The 18914-nt window shown below is 42.5% G+C and overlaps 1 protein-coding gene across 5 annotated transcripts in view; it reads right to left on the reverse strand.

The window, feature by feature from the left end:
• The window catches only part of rev3l (REV3 like, DNA directed polymerase zeta catalytic subunit), a 98279-nt gene extending 81303 nt beyond the window's left edge, over positions 1 to 16976 (reverse strand). For 4 of the 5 annotated variants that reach the window (XR_006374991.1, XM_044169771.1, XM_044169770.1 and 1 more), the window contains exon 1: positions 16315 to 16976. Coding sequence is in view for 4 of the 5 variants with exons in the window: in XM_044169771.1 (XP_044025706.1) it covers positions 16315 to 16453 (139 nt within the window). In the remaining variant the exon portion in view is untranslated. The remainder of the gene's footprint in view (positions 1 to 16314) is intronic. The other variant, XM_044169768.1, reaches the window with a different exon arrangement.
• Between the last annotated feature and the right edge of the window lie 1938 nt (positions 16977 to 18914).

Consider the following 18914-nt stretch of genomic DNA (forward strand, 5'->3'; position numbering starts at 1 on the left):
CAGAGGACTTCTATGCAAATCGCAGCCCCTCCCAAATTGACCACCTAGTTGATAGTGCTGCAGGCTCATCGCGAACGACACTCGATTCTATCGCACCCCGCAAAAAAAGAAGATAATGAAACAAAGAAGGTAAGCTCCAAAATGTCTTTAAACATACTCATCATTAATAGAGGAAAATAAAAACAACCATAGGTTTCTTTTCAGCACTGTAGCCAGGCTGACAGAGAGTCATAGCTCTAGTGAACCATGTATTCCTATAGCCCTCAATAGTAACAACTTCATGAGCTTCTTTAATAATAAAATTTTAACTATTAGAGAAAATATTCATCAAGTCCTGCCTTCAACTGCTACTGATTTATCTTCAAACACAGGAACCTTAGAAACAACTGTAAAACCTGATATATATTTTGACTGCTTAGCTCCTATTGACCTTGTTCAACTAACTTCGATGATTAATTCATCTAAGCCATCAACCTGTCTCTTAGACCCCATTCCAACTAGGCTTCTTAAAAATGTTTTCTTTAGTTAGCACTTCGTTACTTGATATGATCAATCTGTCTTTATTAACAGGCTATGTACCACAATCCTTTAAAAGTAGCTGTAATTAAACCGCTTCTTAAAAAACCTACTCTTGATCCAGGGGTTGTAGCCAACTATAGAACTATATCTAACCTTCCCTTTCTCTCTAAGATCCTTGATAAAGCAGTCACCAATCAGTTGTGTGACTTTCTAAATAACAATTTATTTGAGGATTTTCAGTCGGGATTTAGAGTATCATAGCACAGAGACAACACTGGTGAAAATTACAAATTACCTTTTAATTGCATCAGACAATGGACTTGTCTCTGTACTTGTCTTGTAAGATCTTAGTGCTGTGTTCGACACCATTGACCATCACATCCTTTTACAGAGACTGGAACATGTAATTGGCATTACAGGAACCGCACTAAGCTGGTTTAAATCCTATCTATCAGATCGATCTCAGTTTGTTAACAGTGAGTCCTCCGTGCACGCCAAGATTAGTCACGGAGTTCCACAAGGTTCTGTGCTTGGACCAATTCTATTCACCTTATATATGCTTCCTCTAGGCAATATTATTAGGAAACACTCCATAAACTTTGATTGTTATGCAGATGATACCCAATTATCGCTATCGATCAAGCAGATGAAACTAAAACTAGCTAAAGTTCAAGCATAAAGGACATAAAGACCTGGATGACCTGCAATTTTCTAATGTTAAACTCAGACAAAACTGAAGTTATTGTACTTGGCCCCAAACACCTCCGAGACACATTATCTAAAGATATAGTTAGTCTAGATGGCATTGCCCTGGCCTCCAGCACCATCGTAAGGAACCTCTGAGTTATCTTTGATCAGGATTTAACTCCCGCATGAAACAAACTTCAAGGACTTAGAGAGAGGTTCATAGAGTCTCCAAAAGTAGAATGCGAGCCAGAGCCGTCAGCCGTCAACTCCTCTCCTGTGGAATCAGGTCCCAGATTGGGTTCTGGAGGCAGACACTATCTCCAGATTTAAGAGTAGGCTTAAGACTTTCCTCTTTGATAAAGCTTATAGTTAGGGCTGGCTTGGGTGAGTCCTGAACCATCCCTTAGTTATGCTGCTATAGACCTAGACTGCCGGGAGACTTCCAATGATGCACCTCTTTCCTCTCTCCTTCTCTCCCTCTCCATCTGTGTGCATTTTCATCCCATTACTGCATGTTACTAACACATCTTCTCTCTCCCGTAGTTCTGTTCTTTCTCTTTTCTCTCCGCTCCCCCTTCTGTGTCTTTCAGCAGGTATTTCTGCCTCCGGAGCTGCAGAGACTGGATCTGTGGTTGTGGGCCACCTGATGCCCTCGTGTTCCTGCTCGACAACTGCTACTACAGTTGTTATTGGCTCGGTTACTAATACTGACATTATTATTCCTATAGCTGTCATTCCTATTATTATCAATTTATTAATATTAACACTAAAATTACATTACTACTATTTTACTGTGCCTCCCCCCCGACCCCAAAAGCTCTCCCTCTCTCTACAAACCTCTCTCTCTCTCTCTCAAAACCTAACATGGCAGCCGCCCACCATTGAGTCTGGTTCTGTCCAAGGTTTCTGCCTCTTAAAGGAAGTTTTTTCTTGCCACTGTCGCCAAATGCTTGCTCATGGTGGGATTTGTTGGGTCTCTGTAAATAATATTATAAAGAAAACGGTCTAGACCTGCTGTATTGGAAATGTGCAGTGAGAAAACTTCTGTTATGAATTGGCGCTATATAAATAAATATATATAAACTATTCATCCCCATCACAGTTGTCATGAAGGGGGAAATTAGCTACAGAGACGGAAACAATTTTTTGTACCAGGCTGTAAACATGTTTATTTCGCATTTTAACATGCAGGTTTATGGAGATTGACTCGCTTTTGGAGCCAGTCTCAAGTGACCATTCGAGGAAGTGTAGTTTTTGGTACTTCGTGTTGGCTTCATTTTTCAGCCCAGGAGGTTGCCACTTAAAAAATTCAGAGGAAAAAGTAGGCGTTTTGAGCAATGCTCCTTTTCTTCCTCCAACATCGCATCATATTATGTAACAAAAGGGAGTCTGTTGTCAATGTGCAAGGTGGTAGTGAGTCTGAACTAGTGCTGTGTCTTATTGTTTCGTTCACGATAATATCGGTTTAATTTTTAATATGATTTTTAAAAATTCATATTGTGATAATGGCAATATTCAGACTTGTTGACGTAATGATGTAATACCGTTACACACAGCAACAACAAGCATGACTGAAAGCAAAAGTAACTACTAGTGCTGCCGGCTCCATGGTGGAGTTAGTTCCAAAACGGGGAGCGACTTCAATAGCGTGGAAGTGGTTTGGTTACAAAAAAAAATCAGATAACCACAGTAATATTTAAGAAGTGCAAGAAGACTGTAACAACAAAAGGGAGCAATACAACAAACTTATTTCACCACCTCAAGCAGAAGCACCCAGTTGAGTACGAGGAGAGCCAAAAATCCTATTGTGAGTTCGAAACCAAAAATATTTTTCAGTATTTTGTCACATCGTCAAGAATATCATTACTTGACATAATGAAATATTTTCTTTGTTACACTCATGCCAATAAAGCCTATTGAATTGAAATACCATGAAATATGATTATTTTAGGGCCATATCGCCCACCCCTAGCCGTCAGGACATCGAGTGCAAAGTTTTCCTAATAGGAAAAGCAACAGCATTTCCCTGCTGCATCTGTAACGAAAAACGCGGTCGTGTGCAGTGCTTATACACCGGAGGATTATGTTCCCGGCGATATGACAGAGTTCAGAATAGGATGTCAAAGCCAGGACTGTGTGAGGATGATAGCTGATGCAGTTCCTGCTTCATCAGGTCTGTTAGCAGTAGCTTCTGGTACTGCCATGGGCTGGAGTAATGATCATGTATCCGTCAGATTCAACTTGACCAAAACGTGGACTGTACACTGTAAGTCTTGTTTTTTAACGTTTGCTAACTTCCAAATTATAATGACTTGGCACAAAGAAAGATCTGCATTTAAGAAATGGGTGTTAAGTGTGAACAAACAGAACAAAAAAGGATCCTATGCTTTGAAAAATCCTGACATGACAGCGAGACCTGCAGAGAGAGAGAGAGAAAGAGATGCTAGAGATTTCATAGGAGAACTGGTTAGAGCTGAGCGGTTGCCACAGTGCTAGAGGATGTTGTGTGTGTTGTGTGCGTCCAGACTTGTTCTCTGATCAGGGGCGACAATCTCTCGTCAGACAACAGGAGAGATTTGCATGCTCTGTCTGCCCTCTTTTGCTCAGCCCTGACGAAATTTGATATTCACTGCGTGTCTCGCTCTGCGCCACACATCACGAGAAGTAGGGACGGCAGCTCGGCTGGGGCATTGGACAAGCGAGACTCACACACATGCTTGCTCTCTCTTCTTCCCAGCACTCTCCCATCCTTTTTCCCACCCCTCAACTCTCAATCTAACACAGGGACAGCCATAAAGACACAAAGAAACACATACAAAATTTCAGCTGAGATGTTGCTGTGAGTGGAGCACATTACAGTCAGAGAACAGAGAGTGGATACAAAAAGAACGAACCAGGTCTAGACAGAACTCCTTGGGGAATAAAAGGTTTTAGTTCTGACGTCAGAGGTGGTAAATGTTTCCCAAAAATGTAAGAGTTGGTGACCCGTTAAGCAGCAGCAACAACCAGCCCGCCATCACCACAAACACAAGCTTGGTTGCATTAAAATACACACACACACACACACACACAAGCTGTGCTATTTTTAGAGCCGGGCTTCCAGAATATCCCTCCCCCTCCCCTTTTTAATAAGCCTGCACTCAAACTGACTGTACACTGCAATTTAATTAAAAATTGATCAAAAAAGACCCTTTGGTTCCCACTGCAGTCTCAGATTTACAAAACAGCGGCAGAAAGACTGATGGGTGTTGGTCTACAGCTTTTAAGAGGAAAAGTGGACTTTGCACAAGTAAAGGAATGAACTTACTTTAAGCAAATATGCTCTGCAGATAAATGAATGCAGAAAGATCTAGTCAAATCTAGAGCTTATTTGTTGTATTGCATTGGCATGTGATTAACATTTCCCAGTAATAACTGATGACTAACAGGCCCTGCACCATAAAAAGAAAACTAATTGACTAAAATCAGAAGTCACCAGAGACCCTAAAGATATGCTTCAGTGGTCAATAGTGCCCCCAATAGCACAATTACATCCAAGCTCACTGTATTTTGAAACCTGATTTTGAAAGTCTACAGTTAACTGAGTTTGGGGACTCTACTGCGGATACGACATAGTCAGAAAATGTACCTTTAATGGACGATTAGTGCACATTAAAAACGTCCCTAGCAAGGTTTCAGAAACTACTCACCGGCAGGGGCCCATTATGAAGTCCAATTACTCCCCTGCTATGGGAGGGTGACAGCACTATCATTGCCCTCCAAAACAGCTAAACCTTGTCCCGGATGTCATGGTCATTATTAAACATGGCTGATATTTGTCTTTTAGTGTGAGTAGTCAAACTGTTATTCTGCCCAATAAGTAATATAAGTAATATAAGGGTGTATTCAGACTGGACGCAAAGCAAATGTAGACAAATACGAATTCACTCTGGGCAGTGCAAACTAAGGTGAAGATGCACCTGTGCAAATTGAAAATGTTCTAACTTCAACTCACACAAACTCTTATTATTGCACAACAATACATTAATCAAAAAGCTCATGTGCCGAAGCATTAGTGCATTCCTGTAAGAACAGGAGGCAGTGCTACTCCACCCTAATTTGCAGATATACCCAATGCTACAGATGAAAACTTAAATCGCTTTGTTTGTCTTCGTGTGTATGTGAGCACGCGTGTACACCCACCACACACACACATCCAGGCCTCATTAACATCCACACTGAATGGCACAGCATGGCAGGTTCAAAGCGTTCTCCCCCCTTCAGCAGCAATTCAAGCTTTGCTGCTGCCAAATTCTTCCATTCTTTTTAAACAAGGTCTTAATCTGCCTTGAAACACTGCAGGGTTCTCCTGCAGCAGTGCCAGTGGCCCTGGGGGAACACAGAGTGGGAAGTCTCCCTCTCTCACCAGCTCAGCGGACAAAACGGGGTCCCTCCTCTTTCTCTCTGTGGGGACAATGGTGCAGGAGGAGAGAGGAAGAGCACGACACTGAGCAGAGGACCTGAAATGACCCAATACCACGTGCCAACACGGGCCTCTCTCTTCAGACCACACAGAACCACATTACAGGAAAAGGCTTTGGAAAAGATTAGGTGCTGCCAGGATGGACAAATTTACAAACCTCTGGTCAACAGTGGTCCTCAGCAGGCTCCTGCATTAGTAGGCACTTCACATCAAACACTGGCTTTTTCATACAGCTGTATCAAAAAACTAAATGCTTCCTGTTATCATGCACTCCCCCCTCACCAATGGGCATCCATCTCACCATGGACAACAACAACAACAACAACAACAACTCCAAGGCTCCAACTCCTTGGCCTTACTCTGTCATGACCTGAATGCCTTAGTGGCTTATAATACACACAGGGCAGGCACTGCATTCAAAATCTGATTTAAAGACAAGCTTGTTACTACTAGTGGCAGGGCAATCCACCACCAAACCCACATATTCCCAGTGACGGCAATAAGTGAGGTTGGACTTGGTGTGGATTGGACAGATGGACGCTTTCACAATGCAATGCTTTAGTGTCCTTGGGCAAGACACTAAATTAAAGTGGCAGCTGAGCAGGTGCTTTGAACTCCCTGTGGTGAATCTATACAGCATCACAAAAAGAACACTTAAGGTCAAACTTGCACAATAATGAACAGGCTTCCAATAGTGGAAAAAGATATCCAACAGGTACAGATGTTAATGTAAAGTCACCTGTCCCACCTGACTCGAATCGAGGTGACAGGAAATGTATTGGGGATGAGGATTGCTGCAGTGTCAGGCCTGTGCCCTCGACAGGGACGCCTTCGGATCCCCTCTGAGGAGCTGGAAGAAGCTATTAAAGCCATCAATCAGACTGACTGGGCCGCAGCAGCAGCAAGGACACTGAGGCAGCTGCTGCACGCTCACAGCTCCTTCAAGACAAAAGCAAAACACTGTCATCTACCAGGTAGTCAGTGCTGGCTGTGGCTGTTTAGTTCAACTACTCTGATGCCAGCTGCTTTAGCAGGTAACACATTATGACTACAAGGTCCTAGTCTACCCTCTTAAACTGCAGAATGTGGCTGTGAAGTTTAGGATGCATTAGACAGAGTGGCATTGCCAAACAGTTCTGTATGCACAAGACACAGTAGAGACACAGAAAGAAAGAGACGGAGAGACTGTACAAGCAGAAGGACTCAAGGCATTAGGAAATCAGCAAAAAAGAAAGCTGCTATTTCTCACCAAACCACTAATCAGTAAAGGCTAACACATTTATTGATGTGTTTAAGAGGCCAAATTTGCCTCTGCTCAAGCTGGTCTTTTAGCTGGAACAACAAAACCATGTGATCGGTTCAACATATACCTAAACCAGGGGTCACCAACTCGTTGTTCGCAATCCACCTGGTGATCTTTGTGGGGTTCCAAGTCAATTGCAAAGCATTTCAATAATAGGGGAATTTTTACTAATGAGAACTGAATCCTTCCCTACAGTGGCAAGGGGGCTGTGTAAGGTTACTGCTAATTCAAATGCTTCCTGCTGTTCTAGTTTCACATTAAAAGCTTTCCATTGGCGAATCACATGGAGGTTTTAATTTTGGCATGCCTTTATTGGACAGTGACAGTGTGTGAAACAGATTGGAAAACATGGGGAGATTGAGAGGGGTAAAACATGCCACAAACAAAGGCCCATGGCTGGTATCGCAAGAGAAATGTTGCGGTTCTATGTGCCTTAACCTCTAGGATACGGTTAACTGTCTATCTCAGTTAGTGGATTTTCCACGATGGCACGATGTGTATGTTCAAACCCTGAAAAAAAAAAAAAAAAAAACTTATTGACCTGATGCCTGACATTTTCTCTTTTTCTCATATATTGCAGTTACATTTGAAATGTGTCTTCTTCACTGAATTTAGGAGGAAGTGATGATCTTTCTTGGCTTGGAAAAGGTTGGTGACCATAGACCTAAACAATCTCCTCGAATGTCATACCCAACAACTTGTGTTCGCTTTTGGACTAAAATGTAAAACTAGGATTGTGGTGATTCTACAAATCTGCAGCCTCACTATATTGCCTTGCCCTGGTGGTATTAAATGAGTTGCAGAAGGTATACTCGCAATTGGTTGCAGTGCTGCAGCATTCAATGGCAGACTTACTGAGAGACAAATTTGATTTCTAATGTAAATTCCCAGTGGCGTTTTGATAGTAGAGAAGTCAATGACATTTTAGCACATTTTGTATTTTCAGATAATTTATCACTAGTTTGAATGACTTTACATAAATCAGTATTGTGTCCAATACATCACCTTTGGCTAGATGTTGCTCATTAGCCATAAGCTATTCAGCCTCTGTGACTATAATCCACCACAAATGCTACTTATATACATGGTTCACACAGCCCTGTGTGAAAGGGAGGGGAGGGGGGAGGGGTTTTAGCCTGTTTTAGCCTCATTAAAGCTCTTCACAGTGGCTGCCCTGACTATGTCTGGACAAGCCTCTCTGAAACCACATAGCACACTGGAAATGCCGTGGATGTTGGTAGACCCCTACAGCAGAGACATGACAGAAATGGTAGCGTTACCAGCAAGAGGAATGAGTGACTGCTGCCCGGGACTGTGATGGCTGCTGACTGACTGGGACACCTCTGGGGACGAGTGCACCAGCTGGGTGTATGCCTGGGTGTAAGGTTACGCTCGACTTAGAGCTGACAGTTACAACCAACTTAAGGTTGTGACTAGTGCACCACTTAGACTTAAGCCCTGTATGTGTTGCACCTGGGTGTAACTTTTATGCCTAAAATGGAGCAGGCTTAAGTTGGAAAGTCATACTAGTTTCCATGGCAATAATAACGGAATAAATGAAGATCACACAACCAGGAAAGAAAAACAATGATGGCAGTGCGTCTTGTTCACACAATAAATAACGAAAGGGCATTAAGACGAGAAAGTCGTCAGTGATCGGACAAACCCACTGGACATCTATTCAGAGAGTGAGCTCAGGGCTCCAAATCTGTCAAGTTTGACCAAATATTTTCGTTAGTCGCACTAGTGTGCCTGAAATTTAGCAGGTCTGATAAAAAAAATTTAAAATGACGTCATCTGTGATCAATTAACAAGTGGACAATCTCCCCTCACCGTATCCCTCCCGTGCAGTCTACTGACAATTGCACATGCTCTGCAGAGAAACAGAGAGAGAGAGAGTCTCCTGTTTAATGTAGGCCTACTTATGCCATTGTTTTGTTAAAGCTTGTAAGTGCACCTGTTGGTGCCGATGTCATTCGGTACCACGAACAGAAAGAGGCGGGGCAGAGTGGGGCTTTTACTGTAGCTGTTTGTCTAATGTGGAGTGCTGTGGGTTTTATAGCATCCCTACAACGTACTGAACTATTTGACTGGATTAAAATGTAAATATTTACCTAATGTCTTATAGCGTAAGGATGATTAAAATGTCATTTTAAGGTAAATGTTGCAACATAGGGCCCCTATAATTATTAAATGATGAGGAATAAAAGGGTTACCTAAAGCTAGCTAGTCATATCATAAAATTACCATAGATAACGTTACATGAAACACCACCGCACAAAGTAACCTAAATCTATAGCTAAATGTTGAAAAATGAATTCATTCCTCTATCACGAAAGACTCATCACTTGACATGACTGAGTCTGAGTCTCACTCCACTCGACCACAAATGCAACATCTAGTGGCAGGATGTTATCAATGTTATCAATAGCACCTTTAATGTATAACGGCCACAGGCATTAACTCATGATTCGCTGCTGCTGAGTCAAGAGATAAACAGCGCCTCTACTATAAACGTTCAGGAGAACCATTCAACGTATCCGGTGAAAAAAAAAAAACTGATTGTCAGGGACAGGGTTATATTAGAGTTATATTGAAAGGGGAAAATGATGGGTTCAATGTTTATTGCAAGAAAATACATCCATGGTTAGGTGGTAGTAATGTAGGGCCTACATAAAACTCCTGTTGCCTAGTTAGTTTCTTAGGAAATTCTCATTGATAGCTTCATATTTTATTGAAAATTTCAAATAACTAATTGCAGTTAATATTTACTTGGATTGTTGTTCAACTGTGATTTCTTTATTCCCAACATTATCTGTACGCATGGAAAAATTGCTGTTTTGCAAGATATCTTAAACCCATAGATAATCATGATACAGATCATAAACAAACATTTCTAAATCAGAAACTGCTGCAACTAATTACAAAGTGCCTACATATTGCAATTATACGCAGAAGATGCCTTCGCCTCATTGAAATGAGTCTGCATGTATTTTTTATTGGGTCGCCCTGACTGCAGGTATTTCTGATGATTTGTAAAAATCAGTATAGGGCTAAGCCTACAACTGGCAGTCGATCCATGATAGTTCGGTCTGAAAGTGCACAAGGGCAGGTGCGTTCCATTTAAATCCCCCACTTTCTCTCTGCTCTGCATAATAGCCGAACCTTATATGGATTCCGATGTGAATTTGATACAGCATTCTAGTGAGGCTGACAGACGAAGAAGAACAAAATGAAGACTTTGGAGTGGCCTAGTCAAAGTCCTGACCTGAATCCTATTGAGATGCTGTGGCATGACCTTAAAAAGGCAGTTCATGCTCGAAAACCCTCCAGTGTGGCTGAATTACAACAATTCTGCAAAGATGAGTGGGCCAAAATTCCTCCACAGCGCTGTAAAAGACTCATTGCAAGTTATCGCAAACGCTTGATTGCAGTTGTTGCTGCTAAGGGTGGCCCAACCAGTTATTAGGTTTAGGGGGCAATCACTATTTCACACAGGTCCATGTAGGTTTGGATTTTGATTTCCCTTAATAACTACCTTCATTTAAAAACTGCATTTTGTGTTTACTTGTGTTATCTTTGACTAATATTTAAATTTGTTTGATGATCTGAAACATTTAAGTGTGACAAACGAAGAAATCAGGAAGGGGGCAAACACTTCACACCACTGTAGGTCTGCCATAAATACCATTTTTCGGGCTTCGAAGCTTCCTCCACACGCGGCTCACCTGCTGCTGTGAAAACAGAATTCCAGGTGAAAAAAGCCAAAACGCGAGTTGTGTTTTTTGGGTGACTTTATAAAACATACTGCTGACGAAGAAAGTCAACAGCCTGTATGTGTCCGTCCCTGTATGATACAGCGAGAGAGGAACAGAAAGAGGCAGGGCGGGGCAAGCTGGAGTGTGTGTATGTGTGTGTGTGCACGTGCACGCAGCAGTGTGCAGTAAGAGACAGAGGTGTAGGTGTGTGTGCGAATATAGTGATCCAATATCTGTGCTCCCTTTTTTCCAAGTTTAAAATCTGTATATGTCATTGCATGGAACTCATAGGGATCATTTTTAAATAAAGTAAAGGCCAGGGATTGCCGTGGCACTAAAAGCTGAGTTGGCGGCCCACCATGACTAAATGAATGTAGCTGATGGCGAAAAACGTCTTGCCTGCAACCCGATCCACTTACTCTGCCTCCACATCGGTGCATCCCTATTATGCACACAAACCAGGGACACCACGATTCATCGTCTGCGTCTGTGCCCCAAACCCCCAGGCCACAGGGTGTCCCACCTTCCTTCATTTTGGACTGCCCAGCTCTCCATTCCCTGAAAGGTCAGCACTGATTAGACAGTTTTCAGTTGGTTACAGGCAAATCTGCGTTTGGATCCTCTGATCAAGACGATTCTATTGAAATGAATCTATTTCTGTCAGATATTTTGCTGTTATAAATGCTAGTGTGATCGGATTCTGTCACTGTTTACACAGTCCTAACCTACTAGTAAAACTGAGCTGTCAGTATACCTGTGCCTACAGCAATAAAACCACCTTGTGTCCTCTGCACTTACTACACTGACCAACCTTAGTGAATCTCATATGAACAGAAGCTCAGAGTCCCTAAAGCCAAAATCCTGTAAAACATTAATTCTTCTGATTCAACTTTTTAATGACAAGAAGCTGAGCCTCAATCTGTGGGGAAAGAATATCATAGGATGAGGTTTAGTGTGGAGCAGCATTCAGTCTCTCTTTGTGATGCTCCGCTATCACCAACATGTGTCTACTTCTGGTAAACCCAGTTATTACATGTAACACGTATCAGAGTGAACCAGACACTCCCTGAAACAAAACTGGAAAATCATGAGGACAAAAGAATGAAAATCAAATCCAGAGACACCATATCAACAAATAGGCATCTCACTTGATTATAAAGTAATTTGAAGCAACTGGAGCGGCAGTTAGAGGATGATAATTGAACCCAACTAACTGACAGAGAGAAAGGAAAGTAAACAGTTAAGGGGACAATGACCTTCTGTGTAATGAGCCACAGAGTCCTTTTGAATCTGCCTATTATCCTATAAATGGATCCAGGAGGAATGCCTTCAGATGGCATTAATGGTTCCCCTGGAGAGAGCTAAACCTATGGGGGAGAGGGGGAGAGGGGAGGAAGAGGCAGTTTTATTCCTCCCTGCGCTTTATGCTTGGCCCCACTCATTCAGGTCAATTGGTCATGCACTTCCTCCCTCTCTGCTCTTACACACACACACACACACACACACACACACACACACACTCAAACGCACATGTCCGAGCAAGGAACCAAAACAGTGTGCCTCCTGCTGTCACAGGGCCCAGGTCCTGTTAGTGCATCTAGGCCGAACTTGTCGGCATCAAGGGAGGAGATCAATGCTGTCAAACCTCAAAAAAGTTCCAGCCTCCTAACCAGCAATTATTTGCAGTGTGAGAGGCTCACTGTTCACCGCCCGGGGAGATTTAAAACCACAAGCATGCCAATGAAGTTGGTTATTAATAAGCATAATGCGATACTGATCACAAGAGCAATCTTCACAACAAAGGGATTCCTTTTTACCCCCCTATCCTTGAGCTATCCCAGAGATGGGTGCATGTACAGTATGTGTGCAATACAGTCAGGCTGGCCACCAAATGTTCACAAAGAGACTGGAGGGAAAAAAAGCAGGAAGCGTGGCATCGAATTACACCAGGCTGATTGGTGGGAGCGTGCATGGCTTAGGTCAGGGAAGGACAGGGAATAGGAGGCCTGGGGTTGTAGCTAGAGCCACATGGTGCAGATGCACTGCTGACCACTTACACCAGGGTAAACACACTGATGTGATAAAAGCAGACACACATTAAGCAAAACTGCTCATGAATTCTTCCCTTCAGGCCAGACAATAAACATCACCATTAAGGCAACAGGAAATATTAAAAATTAACTCATTTTGGGTAGGCGTGGCCTGATTCTGAGCTACAGGGAAAAAAAAAAAAAAAGAGATCCCTCTCTACTTTAATGTGTTCCAGATGGTGATGTAATTTTATTTCTGGAAACGAAGAGCTGACTGACTCCGGCCGCAACAAGTGATACATAAACTGAGCAAGAGGAGAGTCAAACTGTGCAAATCTCGGAGCACCCACTCCAGCACTACTTTATCGTTACTGCAACTTGAAGCAACACAGTCTGATTCAAACCATAACACAAAAACAATGCCAACCACTGTGTTTGTGTATGTACTTGTGTAAGAACTCAATCAGTGAAAGCTTTTAAAGCTCCAATGAGATACTGGCGGCATCCGTTTAAATGCCACATACATCAGACAGGATTGGGCATTTAGACAGGGTTCAAACAAGAGTGTGCGCCAACAAAAATGAGTCAAACATTACCACAAAATGGAGGAAAAGCAGAAGTTTGATAAGCATTGTTATGATAATTATCACACCTGCATCAGGTCATTACAGTGTTTTGTCTGTAGTTATCTTCTTATAAACCTTTATCATTGTAGACATTTTCACATGTCTTCTACAGCAGACTCCACTAAGCAGGAAGCGTTTTCTTTTGTAGTTTACCAGGAGTTTAGCCGGGTGAACAATCCCATAGTGCAGGCCCAGGATGGAGAGGGAAGCCAGGTCTTTCTTGATCTAAGATTTTTCGTCGCTTGAGGTTTTCGGCAGACACATCAGGGAAAAACATGACACTTTGGTTATCCAGGAGTATGGATCAATTCATTCTGGCAGCCTTCATGACCCGAATCTTGTCTGCATAGTTTAGGAACTTCATTATCACTACCCTGGGTCGTACCTGTGGGCTCTCTCAATCAGCAACGGCCTAGGAAATGTATCTCTACCAAGCACACCACGTAACCACAAATGAACACAAATCAGTCCCTTCATTCCTTTCCGAGACGCCTACCAGACAAAGGTTAGAAAGGCCAGTAGACCACTTTAGGCACTAACTCTTCAATAGCCACCTTCATGCCTACCTTGATTCTAAACTAGCAGGGATACGATGTCGTCTTGATTGGTGCTAATTCTGTCTTCAGCTTCTGTGATACGCACCCCTTTCAGTTCACCTTGTATTGCATTTAACAGCCCATCAAATCTCGATACGAAACCTTCTGTCATTGTTTGAATAGCAGTCAGGATTTGGTCTGGGCTGGTCGCCATACTAGCATCTGTAGCTTCTTTGTTGACTTTGCTGTTTTTTGTTGCTTGCTGTGTAGGGTCCAACGTGAAGTCTAATTTTGCAGCTTTTTGTGCCTGCTTTGCTGGTTTCGGTGCCATTTGGACCATCACTTTGCTTTTAGTCAAGTGGTTGTGGATTAATTAAGGTTAGCTGTCAAATAAAAAAATACATTTTTTTACAGGGGGCACTGACACCTGTCTGCTCAGCACCGCGCCACAATCGGGATAGTTGTAGTTAAGGTGACATTTTCAAATTGCTTGTATTGTCTGACCAATAGTCCAAAATCCAAACATATTAAATTTATTATCACAAAAGAAAGACATAAAATCCTCACATTTCAGACAGCAAAACCAGAAAAAGATTCATTGTTGTCAATTCTTTTTCTGACAACCAAATAATAATTGATTGTTTCAGACCAAATATTGTTAATTTTACTCATTGTGTCAAGCTCAGAAAATTGCACCACTCAACAATAATGCAGCCATTAAGACCAGACCAGCAAAAGGGAAGAAAAAAAGATTATACTATAGATAGATAGATAGATAGATAGATAGATAGATAGATAGATAATATTCATCAAATTATGAAAATCCAGGACAGTATCCAGTCTAGTATAATAAAAATGTATCTCATATCAGTATACAGTATGTCCAAACTCTAGAGCCTAATTGCAACGCTGTGCTCATCGGGCTTATTGTGCTTGAATCTGTGTTGATGAATTGCTCCTCAACATACATTCAGGCTGCCTCTGCTGCATATCAGCGCAACCGCATGCGAACGCGCAGGTTTATGACAGAACCAAATTAGACCTGACACCCGAACCCTGACCCACTGTCCTTCATTTCTCTGTTCTAAATCCTTTAATCCTCACTGAGGTACATCCTGCTGACCTCTGCTCTGGGTCGAACACTGCCACAGCCTGGGGGACAAGTCTGAATCCCATTTTCCCCACTGGGAACTAACCCTGCTAAAAATATACACAGTCACTGTACTGCAATGGTGTTTTCCCCTGTCAAATAGGGTTGAAGAGAGGGCACAGCAATCGCAAGAGGATTTGGCTGGGGCGATAATGCTGTGCCATTGTGCCGGAAATGATGCTGTTGTTTTGCAGCGTGGGGATTAAGGTACCCAGAGTACTCGGCTGTGATGGATTTATTAGAGAGCAGGGCATGTGGCAAATGTCAAAGAAAACACAAATCTACAGTAAATCTTAGCCCCTCCTTTGCACAGTGTATATGCAAATCATTTTTTACATCAGAAATCTGCAAGCCATGACATTTTCTCCATATAAAAAGGTCTAGGCCTATAAAGTCAGTAAGTATTAGATTGCACATTTCACACCATGTAGGATTCTGTTTTCATTTATCATGTCTCCTTCATTCTTACATCCTGCATATTAATGTCCTGTCATGACGGCTCCTGCCCTTTCAGACTGTACTGTATTTTATGGCACACATAACTGACACAAGTGAGTGCTTTCACAGAATCCCAAATTTGTCCCAATTTGTCTAAATCTCTGCTACTGATATATTATATTTCTTTGGCTGCTAATCTTGCTGCAGTCACTCAATTTCACTATGTGGATGAACAAAGTTTCGTTTCCATATTATTTATATACACACACACACACACTTGTATTACACAAAAAAATGAATCAAGAAGAGCTCAAAGGCATCATGTTGTAGCCTCGCCTGTCCACACTCCACAGGTTGCTACAAAGACAATAAAACCACCATAAAGGGAAGTATGTAAGCTGCACCTGAATGCCAAATATGGCAGGTAGAGGCACAAGTCGAGCCCTAAAGCCAGAGGTGTCCGCCACCACTATGTCATGATGGAGCACGGGAGCGAAAACAAAGCAGAGCGGTGTGAGGAGGGAGAGGAGGGAGAGGAGGGGGGGAGGAGAGGACTACCACCGCTGCAGGCAACAGCGATGCACGTCGCGTTGGTACAATGTGTCAATCATCTTCTTGTAGTCATTTTGCATGCTACACCCGTTAGATTTCCTCTCACCAGTACAGTGCGGATGTTTGTGTGCGCGCGTGTCCAAACAGCAGCCACAACCACTGAACATGCCGCGTGGAGCGAGGCAAGAAAGCACAATCACCATTAGCTTTAAGGATAAAGAAAACACAAAAATAAAAAGAAGAGTTGGCTAACCTGCGAGTGTTGCTCCAAATATCCGCACCACCGGCACTTTCTTCACGTCGCTCTCCCTGAATTCAGAATAGCAGACGTCCAGGTCTTTTATTGGACTTGCCAGATAGAAGTCTGCGGTGACGATACGCACGGCAAACATGACTGCCGCGTCCGTCAGAGAGGGACCGACCGACAGAAAAGCCAAAAAACTACTGTTGGGAGTCCATAGGATGCGGGGACCTCGGTGGCCGGTCGATACCAGCCGAGGGGGATGCTGTCACGGCGTTAAAACAACGACAAAGCGGAGGGGAAGCCCGGTTGTGTCCCATGAAAAAACGTGAACAAAGATTCTCGTGGCTTAAGCGCGACCCGAGGTGCTGCCGCAGTTGAGGTTCAGCTGCGGCCGGGGAAAGCTAAACTCGACGGCGGCGGGTAATTATCGGACGCTCCGAAACTGTCTGCTCCATATTAGACTTGTAATTGTGGCTGTCCCGTAATTTTAGCTCTCTCTATGGTGTTTTTGTTTTCAGCCAGGAAGACGTTCCCCGGGCTTCCGGTATGTAGCGTTATCTTTCCAAATCACGCCTCAGAACTAGTCCCAGCCAGTCCCGTTTTATCAGGCAGCCCCTCGGTTGTGTTCCTTCTTCCATAACAGGCTAGCCCACATTAGCTAACATATGAAGGGATGTAAGCGTGTCAGAATGCATAAGAATAGTACTTCCGACAGCATTTTTCAGAATAAAAGATGTTGAAGCGAAGCACCAGAGAGAAAATAACTTATTTATTTTGGAAGACTCACATCTGGCACATTTGTTTATGGCCAGCAGTTATAGACTGGGGGCATAGTTGCTGGTTTTATCGACTGCCTAGTCGGCTAACCAAGGTAGTGCCCAGACGTTTATTTCGCCAGAAGGAGACAGTTCAAATTCATCTTTGACGTCTTTCCTCGAAATACTTGCTAAAACCGTAAGGTTGAATAAACAGAATGTTTTTGGTGTTTTGTTGTCCTCAGGCACCTATGTCTGCTACAAATCTAAATCTGCATGATTTCATCACAGTAATATTCGGAATCATCCTGTTTGGTATTTTCAAAATAATAGCACACAACTCTGAACAGTAAAACTGGAATGTTGATTGGCCCAAGAATAAAGAGTCAAGATTCAATGCTTTATTGCCATTTCAACACAGATGTTAGAAATTTGTTTTGGCGAGCTCACATAACAAAATCTCAGGGCATCACATACAGTACACAGACATAAAACAAGTGGTAAGAACATCAAATGGCCACAGTCGACAATAAGCCCTTTATGCATTAAATAAAACAAGCATTCCCATGGGGATGCTATCAGCACCACAAACCAACTATGATATATACCACTGTATACATACCATTACATTGTTTTATGGACAAGAGTAATAACTGCACACCGGTAAGCTTATAATGATAACATTTTTATGTAGAGGAATATAAAAAAAAACATCCACAGAACTTTTAGAAAGGTGCAGAGTAATAGTATCACTTTTCCACAAAAAACAAATATGATTGTGAATTAATCATTTTAAAAATGTTGACGGGTCCAAAATGAATGTTTTGTTTATCTCTGTCTGAGATGTCTGACGATTGGTTCCTGCTTCTAACAAGGCTTGTGAGCCAATAGTATAACACGTTAGTATCACGTGGTGTAGTTGCCAGTTAGGGTGGAAGTTAGCACATATTTATTAGCTATCTTAGCTTAATTGTCTGAACAACCCATAAAATTACAGTTCTGCATATTTAAACAAAATAAACAACAACTACCGGCAGCCATAGTCCCTAAAACCTTAACTAATGTGTTGTCACCGGTTAGATTGTCAAAATTAGAAAAATAACAGCTTCAGTCTCTGAGGAGCTACGTTAGCATTAGTGAAGGTTGTGTCCAGTTACCTGACGTTATAGTTCCCTCAAACAACGTAACGTTATAACGAAGATGCGTATCAGAGGGGATTTAGAAATGGGCCAGGGTCTGACATAACCGATCGCCCAGGGCCAGTACAAGTTTATGCAGGGCAAGTTGATTGACCAGTCACCAGTCCGTCCGGGCCGGTGGCGGACTGGTCCACTTATGAATCAGAGTCAGAAATACTTTATTGATCCCCGAGGGGAAACTCTCTTGTTACAGCTGCTCACTGTCACGTCAGTGCACACAGGGATAGAAGTACTGAGCAAATCAAAATATAATACACTATAATACAGGTCAGATAAATTAAGTACAAAGTTGATATAAGTATAAAAGCTAAAATAAGTGCAAAGTGGATTTAGAGGTTGATAGGTTAACTGAAAACAGAATATATTGCACAGCAGTATTAAACAGAGAATATTGCACAATTATTTCAAGTATTGCAGTGATGTTAATGATCAATGTCCAGTTTAATGACCTAGGGTCATACAGACTGACACTTAGAGGGAGGAGTTAAAGAGTCTGATGGCCACAGGCAGGAATGACTTCCTGTGGCGCTCTGTGGTGCATTGTGGGGGGATGAGTCTTCCGCTGAAGGTGCTCCTTTGTTTGACCGGCACGTCATGGAGCGGGTGGGAGACGCTGTCCAAGATGGCATGTAGTTTGGCCAGCATCCTCCTCTCT

Source organism: Siniperca chuatsi, linkage group LG16 (assembly GCF_020085105.1).
Source record: "Siniperca chuatsi isolate FFG_IHB_CAS linkage group LG16, ASM2008510v1, whole genome shotgun sequence".
Lineage (NCBI taxonomy): Eukaryota > Metazoa > Chordata > Actinopteri > Centrarchiformes > Sinipercidae > Siniperca > Siniperca chuatsi.